An 18,827-nucleotide genomic window follows, 5' to 3' on the forward strand; every position below is an offset into this window, starting at 1 on the left:
CACATTCCACACGCAGTCACTTTAAAACACAAACTCATCAATCAGAGCTCAACTCAGTCTGTCCTTTAAGTCCCCCCCACGGTGTCCCCCACGGTGTCCCACCCTGCGTCAGTCTGAGCAGCCCAAAGACAAACAGCTGTCATCTGAGTCTGGTTTATGGGGGTGAACCAGACTAAATGTAAATCCCCTTTTTGCAGCAGCACTTTATCGTTTGCCTGTGACTGGACTCTCTTCTCTCAGATGCTGCAGGGCCTCAGTTGGTGCCCTGGTTGATGTGCTCCAGCACGGTGGCATTGGTTTTCTCAAACAGCCACTGCTGGCTGGGGGAGGAGGGGTCACACGTGTTCATGAAGATTCGCCGCTCGCTCGGGCTGCTGTCGATGCAGCTGTTGCTGACCGGGTGATACAGGCTCTTATCCTGGAGGAGGAAGGCGTCGAGAAACAGGAAGAATGGTCAGTTTTATTGAGCAATTTCCCATTCAAGCCCTCAAAATGTGACTGATTGTTGAGATTTGTGTGATATATAAAGAACAAATGTATTTGGTGAATATAATTTGCCTTTTTACTGTAAAGTACAGTGCATCCAGAAAGTTACCTTTTTCCACATTTTGTTATGTTACAGCTTTCTTTCTAAATGGATTAAATTCATTATTTTCCTCAAACAATACCCCATAACGACAAACTCCAAACCCCAAAATAACAAAAAGGACATAAATCACATGTATCACATGCACCTTTAGCACCAATTACAGCCTCAAGTCTTTTCGGGTATGATGTTACCAGATTGTTATTTGGGCAGTTTCTCATATTCTTCTTTGCAGTAGCTCTCCAGCTCCATCAGGTTGGATGGGGGCTGGGCTGCACAGCCATTTTCAGATCTCTCTGCCTGGGCCACTCAAGGACATTCACAGAGTTGTGCTTAGATGAACCGCCAGTCTGAGGTCCAGAACGCTGGAACAGATTTTCATCAAGGACGTCTCTGTACATTGCTGCCTTCATCTTTTCCTCAATCTTGACTAGTCCTCCACTTCCTGACACGGAAAAACATCCCCGCACCCTGATGCGGCCACCACCATGCTTCACTGCAGGGATGGTGGCCAGGTGGTGAGCGGTGCCTGGTTTCCTCCAGACATTTCCACTGCTGATCAGCGGTGAATACTTAGTACATGTGAATTGTTTTTTCATTATTTTTACTAAGTTTGCAAAGATTTCAAACAAACTTTGCAAAATTTCGAGGACAATAATGAATTTTATCCATTTTGGAATAAGGCTGTAACATAACAAAATGTGGAAAGCGTTGGGAATAGTTTCTGGATGAACTGTATATGGATATGAAATCAGTATTCGTGCATCCAGTCTCGTATTTTAAACTACAAATTTACTGGATGGTGGAGTCATACAAACAAGCTTTATTGATTTTGGCTTTTGTGCATTTACTACTACAACCAAGATGTTGTAATGCAGCCTTTCATAACTGGTCTCAGCAGCAGCGTAATGAGATCCATCAACTTCAGAGTAGAACCTGCTTAAATGACAAACTCAGTGGAAAGTTCGAGTAAACTTTAAACCAGTCATGTTGAAGCAATCATTTTTTTCAGATGTACCTTTCTGTAGCGCCACAGCTGGTTGCCCTTCATGCCGTGGCAGTCGTACAGAGTGACAGGGCTGCTGTGGGAGATGGCATCGAAGCAAACCTTTTTAGTGTGCATGGGGTCGCCCACCCGGATGTCTTCTCTCCAGCCGAATGTGAACACCTGCAGGAAAACCCCACGTTACACATTTTGTCATCAAATTGGGAAAAATCTAACTTCTAAATCATCGAGAAACCCAGTACTGAAGCGACTGATCAGTAACAATGTGCATGTAAAAATGTAGCTCTGTAAAAAGTCTGGAAATCTGAATTAATTACATCAAGCCACAGGAGAATAAAACAGGTTCTGTTTGTTCCAGTTAAAAAGACCCCACGAGACCTATTAGTGTATTTGTGCAAGGAAATACACAGTAAAAATGTTGAGGAAGGAGAAAAAGTTCACAGTAAGTAACTTGCACTTTGCCATTTTCAATCCATAAATTTTATCTTCATTTTTCCCTTCAGACTCCCAGTTTTGACCCTTCCACTCAGTTTCACTGGCAGGAAATAATTAAAGACATTTACTAAAGTTGTTGAGGGAATGTTTAAAACTGTCGGTTGATGCACTTTCTCCTTTCACTCATGAAAAAATCAACACATTGATGGGAGACATGCAAGAACGATCTTGTCTGCTCATTGGTTAAATGGAACTCGGACCAAATACACAAAAGTACACACGAGGAAAAGAGTCAGTTCTGTATGAATCAACGTTCCTTTAAGTGAAAAACTGCTATGAAACAAACGAAGCGACTGCACAAGCGGCTTTTGCTCATAACTGTGGGCATCATCGGGGAAAAACTACCATTTTGATTACACATTATTTAAATCCATATTTTTTCACCCTTTTATGGAGCAAAGGAGCAATTTCTGATCCATCATTGTCTGTTGGTCTAAATAAATCACGACGACTCACTATACTCGGCTAAGTTTTTCATGACGCTTTGATTGATGCCGTCTTTATTGGTTGTCCCTTTTTTTTTTTATTACTTTTGTTGTAACAATCTGCATCTGTCGAATAAAGTGGTGCAGACTAGTGTTTTGCATCTTCTCGCTGAAAATGTAAGAAGAAAGCTGGAAGTAAATCACTGTTTTAGGTCAAATCATGTGATTGTATTACATTTCAAGGAAAGTAGTGGATTATTTGTGACGCCATTAGTACCTAATGTCGCTTTATTAATTTTCAAACAATATTTGAATATTGGTGGCATCCAAACGACTTTTCCACCACACACAGATTTTCTGAATGAGTTCCTTTGCTCCAGTCGTACCAGCTGAAAAAGCCCTGACAAGGACAGCTGCCAGAGGGCCTCCGGTGATTTGCAGCAAATCCATTTCTTGCTTGCGCTGAATACAGATCACTACTGGGACACAGATTAAACTTCAATGCATCTTCAGATTAAAGCAATTAAACTGTCAGAGCTCTGAGGCCCAGTGTCTCAGTGATGGAAACCACAGGCGACATTCAATCCATTAAGGTTGTATTATGAGCTTGATTTAAAGGTTGTTGAGTGTGATGTGTAGGAACAAACAGACTCCCGAAGAACAATGCAAATACAATGAAGCTGCCTGATGCATGAGTGTAAGTTAATCTGACATTTATGTGCGTTCAGCAGAAGAAATACAGACACAAGGAGACAATCAACAAAGTCTGACAATCTCTGGACTACTGTCCCCCAAGTGGCCCAATGAAGAAGCACAGCACCTGGACAGTGTAGAAAATGCTAATGTCAGGTTACGTTGTTGTTGTCAGTTGCACGACAGCTCTCCACAGTACATTTCCCGTGGGGCTGCGTTACTTTCTACTGAAGTCCATCTAATCGGGTGTTACTGAAAAATTACTTCTACATTAGGGGAGGAAATTTGTCGCTCACCTGTCCGTGGCCCCAGCTCACCTCGCCACGTCCCTTCACACAGCTCTCCAGGCGGATGGGGCTCCCCGACACAAAGTGTTTACTCTCCATACACATGTTGCTGCCCACATTACGAATCTGCAACACAAACACAGGTAACGGGACACAGCGTCCAGCTGTTAGCCAACGAGGAAGATTCACACGGCTGCAGGTTTTTCTGCATAACTTTCTACGAATCTCACATTACACATGAGAGTTGTATAACACTCAGATTCACAGGCCTCTGAGTGCAATCAGCCTAAATATCCAGACAGCAGATGAGCCCGACAGGCAGATGTGACAATAATGTTACAGCTTCTTGGGTTAAGTTAGAATAAACTGCTATTAGTCTGATGGCTACAGCATTATCAGAAGACTGGATTATAGAAGCCTACCTCTCCCCAGGCAGCAGCGGGAGGCTCCACTGGGGGGTAATGTTTGGGCAGGTCCCAGGCCACCTCGCTCATGAACCACTTGAAGTTCTTGCAGCTGAGCCTGTTCCTCAGCTCTTTTTGCTGTGCTACGTCTCCCGCTGAAAGGTGGCGGTACTCGGGCCGACGCTGGTAGATGTACTCTGCGTACTCGTCCATCCACACCTCCGCCACACGCTTCAGATTCTGAAAGGACAGCGAAACCCTCTGATTACGGATTTAGCCAAACAGCAGCTTTCAGAGAAAAATAAATCTTTCTTCCAGGAGCAAAACTCATAAATGGGGTAAATATGTGATATTAATGAAACCTTTTTTATTGTGCAGAAGAAAAGTAAATGTTATTTATATATCATACATCACAAATGTGTCTTAATGAGCTTTACATCCACACAGCAAAAGCCTCCAGAAACTGGAAAATTAATAGAACCCGTTTATCTCTTAATTTTACCCAAATTCCCTTCTACCTTTGCTCCTACAATAAACATAATTGTTGAGATTATTTGTGGCCCACCAACCAATGATGGCATCACAACACTAAGGAGCAACATGAGCATTATCATTTTTAGTTCAGCTTTGCTCTTGAACAACTTCGAAAGGAAACACACGGATCAAACGCTGCCATATTTCTCTCCACTGTGTTAATGAGCAGAGAGGGGACATGTCCAACTGGTGGTCCTTCAACATATTAGACTTCAGGCCTGCAATGATGGTAATGTTGAAATTCTTTACTGTCTATTAGACAAGAAATGAAGCGGAGCTGATATTTCTGTTTCTGTATGTCTTCTCTTAAAGACACACTGAGCCATCGACTGTGCTTCCTGCTGTTCTTGAGGTTTGGATCTGATGTGACGAAATGATCAAAGCCGCCATTGTACAGGACTAAGCTGCAACTTTCATTCGGTAATAAAATCAGATACAACACTCTCTTTTTTCCCCCCCTCTTGTATGTATTTTGTCTTTGAACGCTGTAATCTTGTACAGTGGCTTTAAAACAAATCTTCACTGTGACAGAACCTGAATCACTGACAGCAATGATAAAAGCCTGGCAGCAAAAGGGAAACGTTATGAAGCAGGTTGTTTCATTTTAACACTGAGCCACCTGCGTGTCTGTTGTCAGGCCCCCGAAAAGGTCAAACCTAAGGAAAACAATGTGCCAAATAAAATGTTCTCGACTATGGAAAATCTTGCTGCTCCTTTTAGAGGACGCCACAGCGGATTTTCCAGTTCTATCTCACTCGGTCCTCTGTGTCTCCGTCTTCTCTTCCTGTCCGTCCTTAACATTCTTTTCCTGATATACGCTGAGTCCCTCCTCTGCACATGACTGCACCACCTACGTCGCGCTTCTCCCACTTTGTCTCCAAAGCCGTCCTCTAATATCAATATATACTCATTACTAATCCTGTTCGTCCCAGTCACTCTAAATAAAAATTCCCGACACTCCTCTCCACCCACTCCACCTTGCCTGCACTGTCCTCTTCACTTCTCTCCCCCCATTACTTTGAACAGTTGATCCTAGGTGTTTAAACTCATCCACCCTTATCAACTCTGTGCCTTGTACCTGCATCGTTCCACCACTCTCTCTCTTATTTATACACCTGTAAAAAGTAACAGCATCAGATTTTCAACACACAGACGTCCCACAATCTTTGGAATCTTGACAGAAACAAGAAAGCGCTTTGTTTTATACAGCATGTCCTACTGTACTTACTGTAACTGTAGATCGTGTTAGTCCGGATTTGTTCACTGATAATTTTTCAGAGCAGATTTCCGGTGAGACGTCCAATAGGTTTGGTATCTTAACTGCAATTTTATGACTTTTGTTGTTTAACTGTTTAACTAATCTTAATCAAAATGCTCTCATCATGTCACGTGTTGTCAATGAACCATAACAAAATTAAATACTAGATTATGGACACTGGCATCAGCCGTAATGCACATTTTGGTTTGCATTTAGCCCAATAAATTATGCATTGTGTGGCATGCATGAAAAAGTAATACCCATATGCTGCATCATGCAACTATTCTGAAAGCGTCTAATTTTAGACAGAACACTAGCGGAGAGGAAATACAAAAAAAGAAGCAGATGACTGATACAAACTGGGAGTGAAATGACAGTTTCTTCAGCAGGTTCCTTAAGCTCAGACAATTGCAAACATGAAAGATTTACAGCTGAATGGGAAATCCATCCACCTGAAGCCTCCGAGGTGTAAAAGAGTACAAAAAACGAAACACAGATCTTGACAGCCTCTGCGGTACCAGCGCATGTCTGAGAATACAGATGGCAGCAGTCTTGGAGGTATGGATGGTGAAATGAATGAGAATACGGGTTCAGTAAGCCTCCCAGGAAAGAATAAATACAAATCCTCCAGCCTTTGGAGGTACAGGTGTAGTGGAAAAATCCCTGCAGCCACACACACACACACACACACACACACACAGTATCAGCCAAACACAGTCTTTGTGCTCTCCAGGGGAAGTGGATTTCAGCATTTCTCCCTCTATGGTGACTGGACTCGGGGTACACACACACACACACACACACACACACACTATGTCTATGGATGTGTGTGACAGAGCTTTGTTGTCAGTATCTGTACCTGCTGAAGGCACACACTCCTGTGCTGTTTGTTAAAATAGTTAGAGTACAAATGTCCTTTGTGCAAATGTTTTTGGCACAGCTTGATGGTCCGATTACATGGCCGACAAGCAGCGAGTCTGACATTGAAAAGCAAACGGCACCTGACACACAGTCTCTAAGGGAGCCACCAGGAAAACTTCCAATCAAACTCCAGCAACTGATTTCCTCATTTCCTTAACACTGGTGGGCCATGCACCCTCGCTGCCTAGCAGACCCCCCCACATTTTCAAAATCCACCATTCATTAGCTGCTCCAACCGCTTAATTTTAGCTGCAAGCTACGCAGTTGAAAAGCAGATCATTTGGTGGGAAATCATTGTTGGGATTGTGTGTAAATGGATTCTAAATGATTGAATAGTAAAACTTTATATGAGACTTGGTTGGAACCTTGAGTTTCCTGCCTCAGGCTCATAATCCTTTCTCTGCGCTCTCTCACACACTTTCTCTTTCCTTCCCACTGATACAGTCCCACTGCTTCTCTTTCCTGCTTTCATACTCTGTATCATTTTGTAGCATTTTCCTTTCGTGCCTTGTGTTTGTTATAATGGAATAATATTGGCTGTTCAGTGGATTTTGTGTGTGTGTTCATTTCATTTAGATTAACGTACTTCTTACCCAACCAGAATCCTCCTTGGCCAACAACGGACTTCATTACATAGTTTTTTCATTGCCGTCTGTCTGCTGTCGCTGGTCTCACCACCGTCTTGAAAACCTTTCCTTTCATTCTCGCTGATACTCTTATCACACAACACACCTGACAAAACCTGCTTGCATATGCCACCTGTTTGCATGTGTTTTACGTCCGATGCCCTTCCTGACATAGCCCTCTGCATTTATCCAGACTTTGAACTGGCACAAGACGACACTGGCTTGTGCCCCTTTGTGGTTGCATTTAATTAGTACTTCTGTATAGTGTAGGGAAACCACTGTTTTGCCAACGTAAAGGATTCTTAGAAAATACAGGATAATGAACTTGGTTTGCTCTTAAACGGTCTATAATCAGAAAGATTAAATTAAATAAAAAGAGATATTATCTCCTCCCATTCAAGTTGCCAAACAAGGTTTTTTTCTTGCATTTACACCATTTTAGTTTGAGTGTCAAGCCTCTTGCCCTTTTCCTTTTGGTTGGCATTCTTTATAACATCTTTCAAGTGGTTTTGCAACTCGGCACATTTGGGAAATTCCTGATTTAAAGGAAGCGTCTCCACACCTCAGACCAAGCTGTCTGCCAACAGATTTGCCCCCATAAGTAGAAAGGACAATTCATCTGTATTTAAAAACAAGAATTCAACACCAAAATTTAGAATTTTGCCCTTTATTTCTTTGTGGTTACATCTTAATGCATTGGACAATACAGAATGTAGCTTCTTTTGTAACCAAATTTAAAGACAACAAAACTATTGCAGACCGTGAATTTTTACCCAGGTGTGTCCTCAGAGAGTGATGGGTCAAACTGTGTACTGTACTGTAAATCACTATCAATCTGTGAAGACTGGTTTGCATGGGGATTTATCCTTTTTTATTTATCCAACTAAAGCAATTCTCTGAAAAAGAAAGAATCCTCTGGTGCACTGAGAAACACACACGGAACAGGTCAGCAAAGGACAACAACAACAGCTGATGAGAAAAGCATGCTGAGGGCAGAAATACAGAGGTCGAGGCACAAAAGGAAACCCCTCACCAGCAGTGAGACTCACAAAGACAGGTTGGAATTTGTTTGAAAAGAAAAAATATAAGAATGATCCGCAAACATTGATGAGACCAAAACAAACGTCTCTGGAGTGAAAGGATCTGCTCCTGATCCTAACCATACTGAACATGCTAAATCTGTGAAGCACAGTGGAGCTAGTGTCATGGTTTGGGCTGCGTGGCTGCTTTGGAACAACACTGATCTCCACTGATGATAGAACTCGACAAAGGACGTCATGATAGCAAGAAGGTGGAGGGGTCTCATGGTTTTAGAGTAGCCAAGCTAGTTACCCAACCTAAACAAACAACAACTGAAGGAGGCTGCGGTAAAAGTCTGGAATAGGAAATCAACAGAAATCAACAGACGAAGCCAACAATTGTGGGTTTTAGCAGCTACAGCAAACAAGTGAGATGCAACTATGTAGTAATATTATTGTAATACATCTGCTCACTTATAACAACGGTGAACTAATACAAAAGATGCTACGTTCTATGGTTTAACATATGTAGATGTAAATACCAGCAAATAAATGGTGAAATTCTGAACTTTTGTCTCATATTCACCTCATATTTACGCATTCTAAACTGTCACTGTGTTCAGCTCGTCTTCTGTGGTGGAGAAAAAGCTCTTAAATAAACAAATTATATAAAAAAAACCATTGATGTATTTTTAATCAATATTTAGTGCTATCATGACTGTGGTTCCGGACTAATACCAAACAGCCTTTGGTATTATTCCTTAGCAATACAAACAGCCTTAGCCGTTATCCACTCAAATTAATCAAACCAGCTGTATGAAAAATGCCTGTTTATGCGTTTCATTCTTTAAAAACGACTTTGCAGACAAAAACACAGGGGACTAAACAGAATCCGTCACAGCCGGAGGTGCAGAAAGTATTTCAGTGTTGTTAAACCTGCTGCCTGTTTGATATCAGCATTCAATGCAGCCTTACTGAGGGGCTAATGGTCAGACACACAATACAAAAACAGAGGCCAAGAGGTTTAATTACATATTCCTCTAAGCCAAGTGTCAGGCTGGGGCTGAGTCATGCATAATGAATAGCGTTCAGCTACAGGCCAAATGAAAATTTTCTAAACAGTTCTGATTCTGTGTCAAAATGTTACAGCTTACGTGGAGGAAAAAAGAGAAACTTTTTACTGGAAAAGTAAAAGTGTTGGTTTACATCCAGCCCGAATGCAAAACATACATCTGAAATCTCCAATGTCTTTTTCCTGGAGAAGGGTCCAATCTGCGTTTTGGCCATCGACAGGCCTTGTTGTTAAGCGTTCGGGTAAATGGTAAATGGTCTGCACCTGTATAGCCCTTTTCTACCTATTGGTGCTTCTTATTCACCCATTCACATTCACACACACACACACACACACACGGTGGGGGTGTGGCCTACATTCACAGACAGCAACTAAGTTGGGCTTCAGTGTCTTGCTCAACGACAGAAAGAGCCGGGGATCGAACCAACAGCTGCCGGACGACCGCTCTACCTTCCAGTGCCACCGTTGCCCCTATAGGTCAGCGACCAATCCCAAAAAGCCACATGGAACTGACACTGGCATCCAAACCATCAAACCTGTACACATACATTCTGTACTAAAACATTATCAGGCAGCAGAAATGGAAATAAAGACGACTTGGCAGAAAACTTTAGGCTGATTTGTTGCTAAAACACTTTAATATGCTCACCCTGGCCAGGCTGACCCCACCAGGAACTTTGTAGGGGACGTACTTCCTGTAGATATGTCCTACCCTGGAGCAAGGAATGTCCTCCATCCGCCCACCACACATCCACACCTACAGGGAGACACAGAGAAGCAGAGAGATTCAGCAGTGATGCAGATCATATCAGGGGGTTGGTAAAAACCTGCTCGCGTAACTGGACTGTGCAAATATCAGATGAGCTGACGAGGTCAACAAACCGCAGATGATATCAATACAATGTGAGAAAGACAAAGCGTGGGAAGACATGATGAAGATAAAAAAAACAAAATGCATCATAAAACCTGGAGGGGGGAAGGGAGACAGTGTGACTAATACAAGTAAACTGTGCAGTGAGACCAAAGACATTAATATTATGTTACAAAAACTGTTTAAAAGCAAATTACTCAAATGTATGTGTTTCTAGATTGCACAGAGACCAGAGGAGAAAATTACATCAAAGAGAGTAAGAGAAGTCAATCACACAGCTAAATGACAAAGACGGAAATTGGATTAGTTATGCTACTTAGGAAAAGCTGAACCTTTCAAGTCTGCAGAGAGACAATGTTTGAATTTTTAAAGAGATTTGGTGTTTTACACATTTCAGAGAAGTCAAAAGGTCATGAGGTGGATTCATTTCTTAGTAAATTAATAATGAATTAACCATAAGAAAGCCCACTGACAATCTCCCAGTGACCCAGAACAGTCCAAAACTGAAACATACTGCTGTTTATGTTCAGTTCAGCACCAGCTAATTAATCCTAAAGAAACAAATATATATATATATATATATGTTTTTTAAAGATGATCAATCATTTGAACAAATTACCAATTTAATGCTTTGAATTGACGTTGCAGGATCTGTTCTGTGTCCAATACTGTACATCATTTGAAAGAAAAATCAATCTGTGAAGCAGGAGACTTCTTCTGACTGCACCAAATGTTCGCAGCCACGCTGAGTTATTCATACTTTGTTTGACCTCTGACACCTCACACAGCACACCGTCCTCCACATCCTCCCAAACCTCAAAAGTTTACTCCTACTCTCGCCACGACTAAAATCTCTCAGTTAGAGTCTTGAAACCCCAAGTGCTTAACAATTTTGGAGTTCAGTGTCTTTCTCCAGGACATGCGGGATGGAGGACATAGGCTGGTGTACCCTTGTTTTTGTTCCTCTAAAATGTATTTGGTCATTTTCAGTCAGTTGGTTGATACCTGCATCCTCCACCCTCTTGATTCTCCAAAGTGGACATCAGCTGGCTGCTATTCCAATTCAATTACTCCCTGTCAAATTTGATGCACCACTCCAGCTTGGACAAACTCCCGACGAAAGTCGGAGGGCAAAGACAGATTGAATCCACTCCCTCCACGTTCTGCCGCAGGAAAGGTCCGACCTGCTGTGTCAATTCCTACCATCCTCTTCATCCCCACACTGAAACATTCGAGCTTAACAACAGAGGTGGCTCACTACACAAGGGATCAAGAGCTTGATTCCAGTGCTTTCAGAAAGTCTAATCACTCACCTTTACCATTTCTATAAGAAATGCCACCTCAGCAGCATGGCACTGGACAGTATTTTTATCTCATTCAGTGATTCGTCTACATTGGTACAAGCACGGCAGCTCGTGAACGTAACATCTAGTGACTTAAACTGTTGTTGTAAATATTGTGCCCAATCCAACATCCACTCCACTCCCTTCTTTGCTGGAAAAATGAGAACCAGCCATTGCAAAGAGACAGACACCATCATATTATTTGTCCGTCGCTGTCCTTAAACGCACCAATTTAATTGCCTCCTCCTACCCAGCTCGGTAAAAGTGAGAGCAGCGGTAGAGCGACATAGTGAGCGAGTGAAGAGAGGGAGTTAGTGAGAACAAACACGTAAATCAAAGACATATGTTGATGGGATGTTTGAAACAGGAGAGTGTTAATTGTTTTAGCAATAATTATGAAAAATAGTTTAACATTGTCTTTGAAAGCTGCAGGATTGGCAGAAATATTCGGTTGAACATGGCCATCAGCTTAAACAGCCTGTTAGAAGAGGAACATCGCAGAGGGCTTTAATTGAGGCCCCCAGTGAGACATACAAGAGAAATTATTTGCGTGCAATAAATACATCTTATTAATATTCACTTTGACGATCCTGACAAGAAAAGAAATTTAGGACCTTTTGATTGTTGTTTTAATCCATGAGTGAAACATAACCACTGTGCGAAGGCTAAATCCTTCAGTGTGTCCACACGTCTGACTAAAATTTACAATCATTACAATTTTTTTTTAATTTTCACTTTGTCACAGTGAACATTGAATTGCATCCATTCAAAATCAACTCTACAACCAAATTGTAAGTCTGAATATTTTCTGAAACCACTGTATAGTCATTGGCTCTTATTGAGTATAAGTGAGCAGAAGCAGCAGCAGCAGGTAAAACAATTTCGACAGTAAATTTAATTTGGGCATTCGATCTTTATAAACAACCGCTGTGCTGGAAATTCTACTCCACGGAACAACCACAGTAGTATCACAGTGCAGCATATGTCCAATCAAATCAAACTACTCAGCAGTGGACTTTGTGCTTAATTGAGTGAGACGACAAAAGTCCTTACTCGTTCAATGCAGAATTCAATTATTGTGACGGGCAGTGATGTCTGTCCAGAGCTCAGTGACAGAGGCAACAGAGAAGAGCAGGAGATTGCTTTTTTTAACATGCTGGTCAATTTGCATGCACGTATGGCTACACTATAGAATAATTCATGCCGAGCCACCAGACAAAAGCGTAATCTAATATGTGATTCTGCGTATGATTAATGTGGAGAGTCTCTGATGCAAGAGACGGTTTGGCTCAAATGACTAAAACAAGGGATGAAGCTATAATGAGGAACGTCTCATTTACTCAGCACGTCTTTTAGCCATTTAGCTGAAGACCTGTGGATACACATATAAAACACTTAAGAGACACCTATTAAAAGGAAAATCCAATCTGAGCTCAACATCAGTAACTGCCTGTTAACTAAAAGGAAGGAAACTTGAACAAAGATCCAGTGAAATGAAATTGCAATACGAGCAGACTAAATGATAATATCTATGCCTTTTGGGAAGAGCTGGGCATTTCAAAAACTATAGATTATAGTAAATAAATTATTTTACCGTTTAACAGAAATGGGCACTATGGAAAAACACTTACACTTCTGTTCACCACTCAAAATGACTCATTATGACAACATCATTTCACTCTGTATTCTTCACTTACAGATGCTGACAGGTGCGGTTTGTGTCTGAGGTGATAGAACAGTATGATGATACAATAGGGCACAGCCGTCCATTTTAGCAGGTCACAGTAACACCATGTATTACTGCAGCGTGTCCAAATTAAACACTTTTCTGATATAGTGTATCGTGTGTAAAGTCATTTTATTATCATTTCCATTTGTCCTGGTCCATTTCTCTGATGCTAATTGTAACAAAAACTGTTCTATTATTCATCTACTACACTGGAAAGCTGCTGTCACTGTTGTGTTTCAGGAGAGTTGCCCAAGATGCCTTTGTAGATGTTAAACCCACAAGCCCATGAATTGTGCATGATCAGAATTGAATGATCTGGATGATAGAGGGACTGAGGGGTAGATAGGGGGGGGGTGTCAAGAGTCTAAGCATTGGTCAGGAGGGTGTCTGGGTTTCAAGGCATTTTTTGGAATCTGTGAAGGGGTTAAGACTTGGAATCAAACCCACTGCTCTGTTTATACCGCTGCCCCCCCAGCACTGATACTGTATGGCTTTTTTTCACTTTTTACCCTCTGTTACACTCTGCACAGTCCGTTAAGTAGTTGTTATCACATGAAAATAACTAATAAAGGGAAAAAAAGGTCAATATCAAATAGAAATAATTACTCTTCTCTAAAAAGCTTTTAAAATCTATGTCATTAAAGGCTTCAGTAGCACCAAAGTTATGGATTATATTTCTACTAATAAAGGCACATGGGTCTGAGTAGACTGCTCAGACTGCCCGTGCTGACCCTCGACATCCATGACATTTTTAAGAGCAACAGTGGTAAAGTGGTGGTTGATCTGTGTATAATATGAACAGCATCAGCCCAGTTCAAGCATCTGAGACAAGGTTTGCTATATTCCCCAAAAACAGCTGCTGTACTGGAAGAAAGTCTCATATGGCTTTATAGAAAAATGACAACAACAGCACACAGTTGTAAGACAATTTACAGAATATCAGCCCTCGCATTGCTGGGTTTCTAAGCTATAATTTAGCTCCTTCCAGCTCAGGCTATTTTTAACTTGGGTCAATTGGAAAATGATCATCGGAGCAAAAATGTCTAGTAAGGGAAAATAACCCCCGTCACTATGAGGGAAAATGGCCAACTGACAAAGCAGGAGGAGAACAGAACTTCAATCTCAAAGTTTCTAAATATTTTTGGATACATGTAAAAAAAAAAAATTAAAAAAAAGCATAACAAGGGGTTAAGATGGGAAAATATGCTGTGCATGTCTCAGTCCTTGTAATATTTTCTAATAAAATACTTCAAAGGTTTGAACCGTTGGGACCTCTGTAACAGAAAACCAACAACACCCCTGGGACTTACTCGAAGTCAACAGTCATTGAACTTGACATACAGGACAAAGTGACACTATAGATTATGTTCTACACCACACTGCAGTGCAGCACAGTGTGTTTCACTGTTTTTACCTTGAAGGAGATCTCGTACTGTTCTCCTCCCCAGATCTCCAGACCCGTGTCATATCCTCCCAGCTCCCAGAACCACTTCCTGTCCACAGCAAACAGTCCACCTGCCATCACTGGTGACCTGGAAGATGCAGAAGACACACAGTCAAGCACAACTACAGATAAGAGATTGTGGGTTTTTGTGCGATCACTTTGCAGCCTTTTGTTAGATATGCAGCAGCATGGGACATCAGTAAATCCGTGAGATGCAATGATCAATGCAACACCTGTGCCACAGTCCTATCACAATTGAATATGTTGGGGATTTTTCTTTAGAAGTTTGTAAGAATTATTAAGGAATGTTTGTTGCTCTGCTGTTCATGAGACTGCTCTTTCCTTTCAGTCGCTCCTCTGCTCCTCTTCCTGAGGTTTCTTCCCCGTTTTCATTATCTGATCTGAACGTCTAAGAATACAGAGTCTAAGGCTGTTGTACAGACCAAGTCCACTGGTTGGTTGAATAAATTGTATGGTTTTCTTTAAAATAGAAATTTCACAGAGTAAAAGTGAAACGATTTATAAAAAAAGGCCATCAATGGGGTCTAAAGTATCCCAATTTTCTTTCTTTCTTTTTTTTTTTTTTTTTTAAATTTGCAGCATCCAGAACACACTGTGTTTCCCAACTGTTGCAATGTGTAAGGCTGCCTTTCCCAAAAACTCACGTTTAGTAACAGTATTCCCACACAAATATTAAAAAAAATATTTATTTAAATTCATTCCTGTCAGGTAGTAAAGTGTTTCAGCTTCAGTTTCTGCTGAAATTCAGACATTCCCGATTGGCTCTGGTCTGCAGTCTGTCACAGTGGAGTCGATGTTGGGTTTCCGTTGACAATGTAGGACAGCTGTCACTGGTTAAAGTTTTTTTTTCACCAGTAGTGCAAATGCAATGTTAAAGACAGAATAGATTATAGATTATTTCATTTTGTACTCAGCTTTAAGTTCCAAGGGTGACATAATGTTAATGTTCCAGGTGCAAGGCTGCTCAAAATAGGTATAGAGGACAATTCAATGAATGGAGGTTTGTTTCTACTGGAAACTTAAAATGAACTTAATTTAGCAACTCTACCTGTGGGGGGAGAAATAGTGAACAAATAGTGAAAATGTTTTAGGGTGGCGACAAAAGTGGAAATGGTGGAGAGTAAATAAGTTTTTTTCCGTTTCGGCTTGTCCCCTGAGTTCAATGTCGTCACAGCGGATCATTGTCCGCATGTTGATTTTTCACAGTTCTTACGCCAGATGCCCTTCCTGACGCAACCCTCCCCAATTTCTACCGGGCTTGACCGGCACTGTGACACGTTCAGTGACTTGCCCAGAGACACTTAGCTAGTGCTGGGGATTGAACCACTGACCATGTGGTCCGTGGACCACTGCCTTAACCAACTCAGCTACAGCTCAGATTCAAAGTATGGTCATTCATCTGAAGTTTTATAGCAAAAAGGATCAAACTATAAACAACAGGTTCAATAAAACCTTTAAACTCAGAATTGTATTGATTATCCCCATGAATGATGTCATCATGTATTTTCTAAAAATAACAGTGATTTGCTCGGATAGAATGTGTAATGCGTAATTGATCTGATAAATTATGTGTTTATGCTTTTGTTGCATGTTATTTAGTTGGAAATCTCCATGAACAAATTAAAATATCAGACTATAATATCAACATTTTACAGTCAAAGTACAGTTGCACTGCTCCATTACATCCTCCATACTTTTAAAATCAAAAGGACGTGTTTTTAACCACGGAGGATTAAATAAATATGACAATTCACAGGCTCTGATATGACTCAGGCTCCATTCTGCTTTAGAATTGTGTTATTTGACTGTTGTGTGCATCTGCATGTGTGCAACCCAGTGACACCCAGCACAGTGCAAAACCAATTAACCCACTGAACTATTGTGAATTCTGACTGGTGTGACAAGCTCTGCAGTGCCGAGCAGCATAATAGTCCTCCGCTCAGTGCAGTGGGAGCTGCTTCTGGAGAGGAACTGAATGCAACGTACTGAGCCGCTTCATGTCAAGACGCCAATGTCAACTGATAGAAAACAGGAGAAGTAAGAAGGCAAAGAAAAACTTTTTTTTATCCATAGAATTCTGTGTATTGGACTATATAATATTACAAGCTTCATCCTGCCAGTTCCTTCCTCTCACATGGAAACCATAATTTTAAGAGGTGTTTGTTTTGACCTCTCATACTTACATTCACTTCATGTACAATGAAGAATTGTTATTTATTTAGATGTATTTTTTAAGAATTGAGTTGTTTAACTTGAGTAATAAATGTTTGACGTATGAATTCAAACTTACAGGGGGAAAAAAAAAATTCTCTGCAAAGAAAGTGGAGACAAATAACAAAGGGAGTAGGAGTTTCCAGTCTGGATCAGGCTGGAATTACAGTTAGATACCTTTCACAGTATCTTCACAGTGATGTGGGTTAACTGATCATTTGTCCAACAAAGTGTCATTTGATTAGCTGTTTTTGGCATGTTCAGTATTACAGGGCTTAAAAATTAAATACCTTAGGTAAATAAATCATAATCATAAAATGTATTTTCAACAATCGTCAACATTAAAGAAAATAGAAAAATGGCACCGTTAACAATTTCCTGCTTTCTGCATAAATTGGTAACGAAGTAGGATCTGATCATTAGCGAATTCACAAATAAACAAACACAACATGTCTAATCAAACAGTCCTGGTCTTTCATGTCAATAGTCAAAGTTGTTCCAAACCACACCTGTATTCTCGTTTATTTAGTGTTGCCATTGCTTTTCCCACCATCACGTTGTATGTTTAATGGGCGTGTCATTAAAGACATTAAAGATCACGAGTGATCACAGTTCATTAAAAACAGGAAATTGCAAACCAACATTACTAATTCGTCCGAGCTTGTTTACACAACAACTTTGCATCAGGATGAATAAAGTGGTTTTATGAAAGTGACTGTATGCATTTGTAATTCTTTCTAATAAATTTGTGATCATTTCTAATAAATGGCGGATTTTAAAACTGTAGCAAACTGCGATTGTTGCTCCACTGAACTGGTCTGATCGAGCGGAGACCCAGGCACAAGCACAAATGTTGCCCCCCAACCCTTTAAATATACTTTTTACACTGACTGACTCGACACGCTTGACTGGGTGACAGTGTATGCTGGTGGAGGAAAAATTAAGATAAGACAAAGCCAACACACAGACTTCCTGGAGTAGTTCTGAATGAAATACAGAGAACAGAGAAGAGACTTTCATCAGCAGACAAAGGATAAACAACAGTGGCTGCAGGGAGGACGGAGACATGCTGTGTGTTTGACTGCACAAAGAGTAGTGATTGCCAACTGCTGCACGGCCACTGGAGTGTGTGAGCTTAGCAAAGAGAGCAGAGACACTGTGTGGGCGCTGATTTGTGGGGTGGAGACTGTTCGCTCTTGTTCGCCGGAGGGAGAAAAACACAAACACACTTCGCCTCTGTGCACTTGTGTGGCATGAGACACATGCTTTAGCACAGGCGATATGTCCCAACCCGGATGAAGCTAATGAACGCTAGGATGCTTTAATAACAACACGCTCAAGTTTACTTTAGCAGGATAACAACCAGAGCAATGTTCAGCTACTGTTCGCTCTTTGTTGTCATTGTATTGAATTGCATTTGATCACTAGCAGATAAATTCGACTACATTCATGCAGTAGTTGTAACTATACCAGGCTCAGCCGTCATACAGAGACTTAGTCTGTCTTAACTTTGTGACCATTTTTAGATATTTCTTTTTTTTTTTTTTTATAAACTGTGTGTGAATAACTTACTGAAGCTGAATCAGACTACAACAAAACAGTAACATTTCGGTCTCCATTCTGTCAAACAATGTTCACTATTGTAAACGTGACAAACACACCTGTACCTGCACAACACTTTGTTTAAAATGGTAATGTGCTGACCCAAAGTCACCACTAAACTGACTGCTCCTCTGTTGCTTAGCAACTACTTTGTTGAGCAGCTGTTTGGTTTTACTGAAAGGCATTTAAAACAATAGGCAGGAAAATCTATAGTGTGTTACATAAATTTTAATAAAAGCAACAAGGTACCGTGTTGGCAGAACAGTAAAACAATCAATAA

General features: G+C 40.9%; 1 protein-coding gene across 1 annotated transcript in view; it reads right to left on the minus strand.

Moving 5' to 3' along the window:
* Positions 1-203: 203 nt before the first annotated feature.
* The window catches only part of LOC137107847 (polypeptide N-acetylgalactosaminyltransferase 10-like), a 75,800-nt gene continuing 57,176 nt past the window's right edge, over positions 204-18,827 (minus strand). The window contains exons 7-12 of the mRNA XM_067491905.1: positions 14,684-14,801; positions 9,976-10,083; positions 3,915-4,136; positions 3,502-3,618; positions 1,605-1,754; positions 204-418 (exon numbers count right to left, since the gene is read on the minus strand). Coding sequence (XP_067348006.1) covers positions 254-418; positions 1,605-1,754; positions 3,502-3,618; positions 3,915-4,136; positions 9,976-10,083; positions 14,684-14,801 — 880 coding nt within the window. The 3' untranslated portion in view covers positions 204-253. The remainder of the gene's footprint in view (positions 419-1,604; positions 1,755-3,501; positions 3,619-3,914; positions 4,137-9,975; positions 10,084-14,683; positions 14,802-18,827) is intronic.

The sequence above is a fragment of the Channa argus genome, chromosome 22, assembly GCF_033026475.1.
Source record: "Channa argus isolate prfri chromosome 22, Channa argus male v1.0, whole genome shotgun sequence".
Lineage (NCBI taxonomy): Eukaryota > Metazoa > Chordata > Actinopteri > Anabantiformes > Channidae > Channa > Channa argus.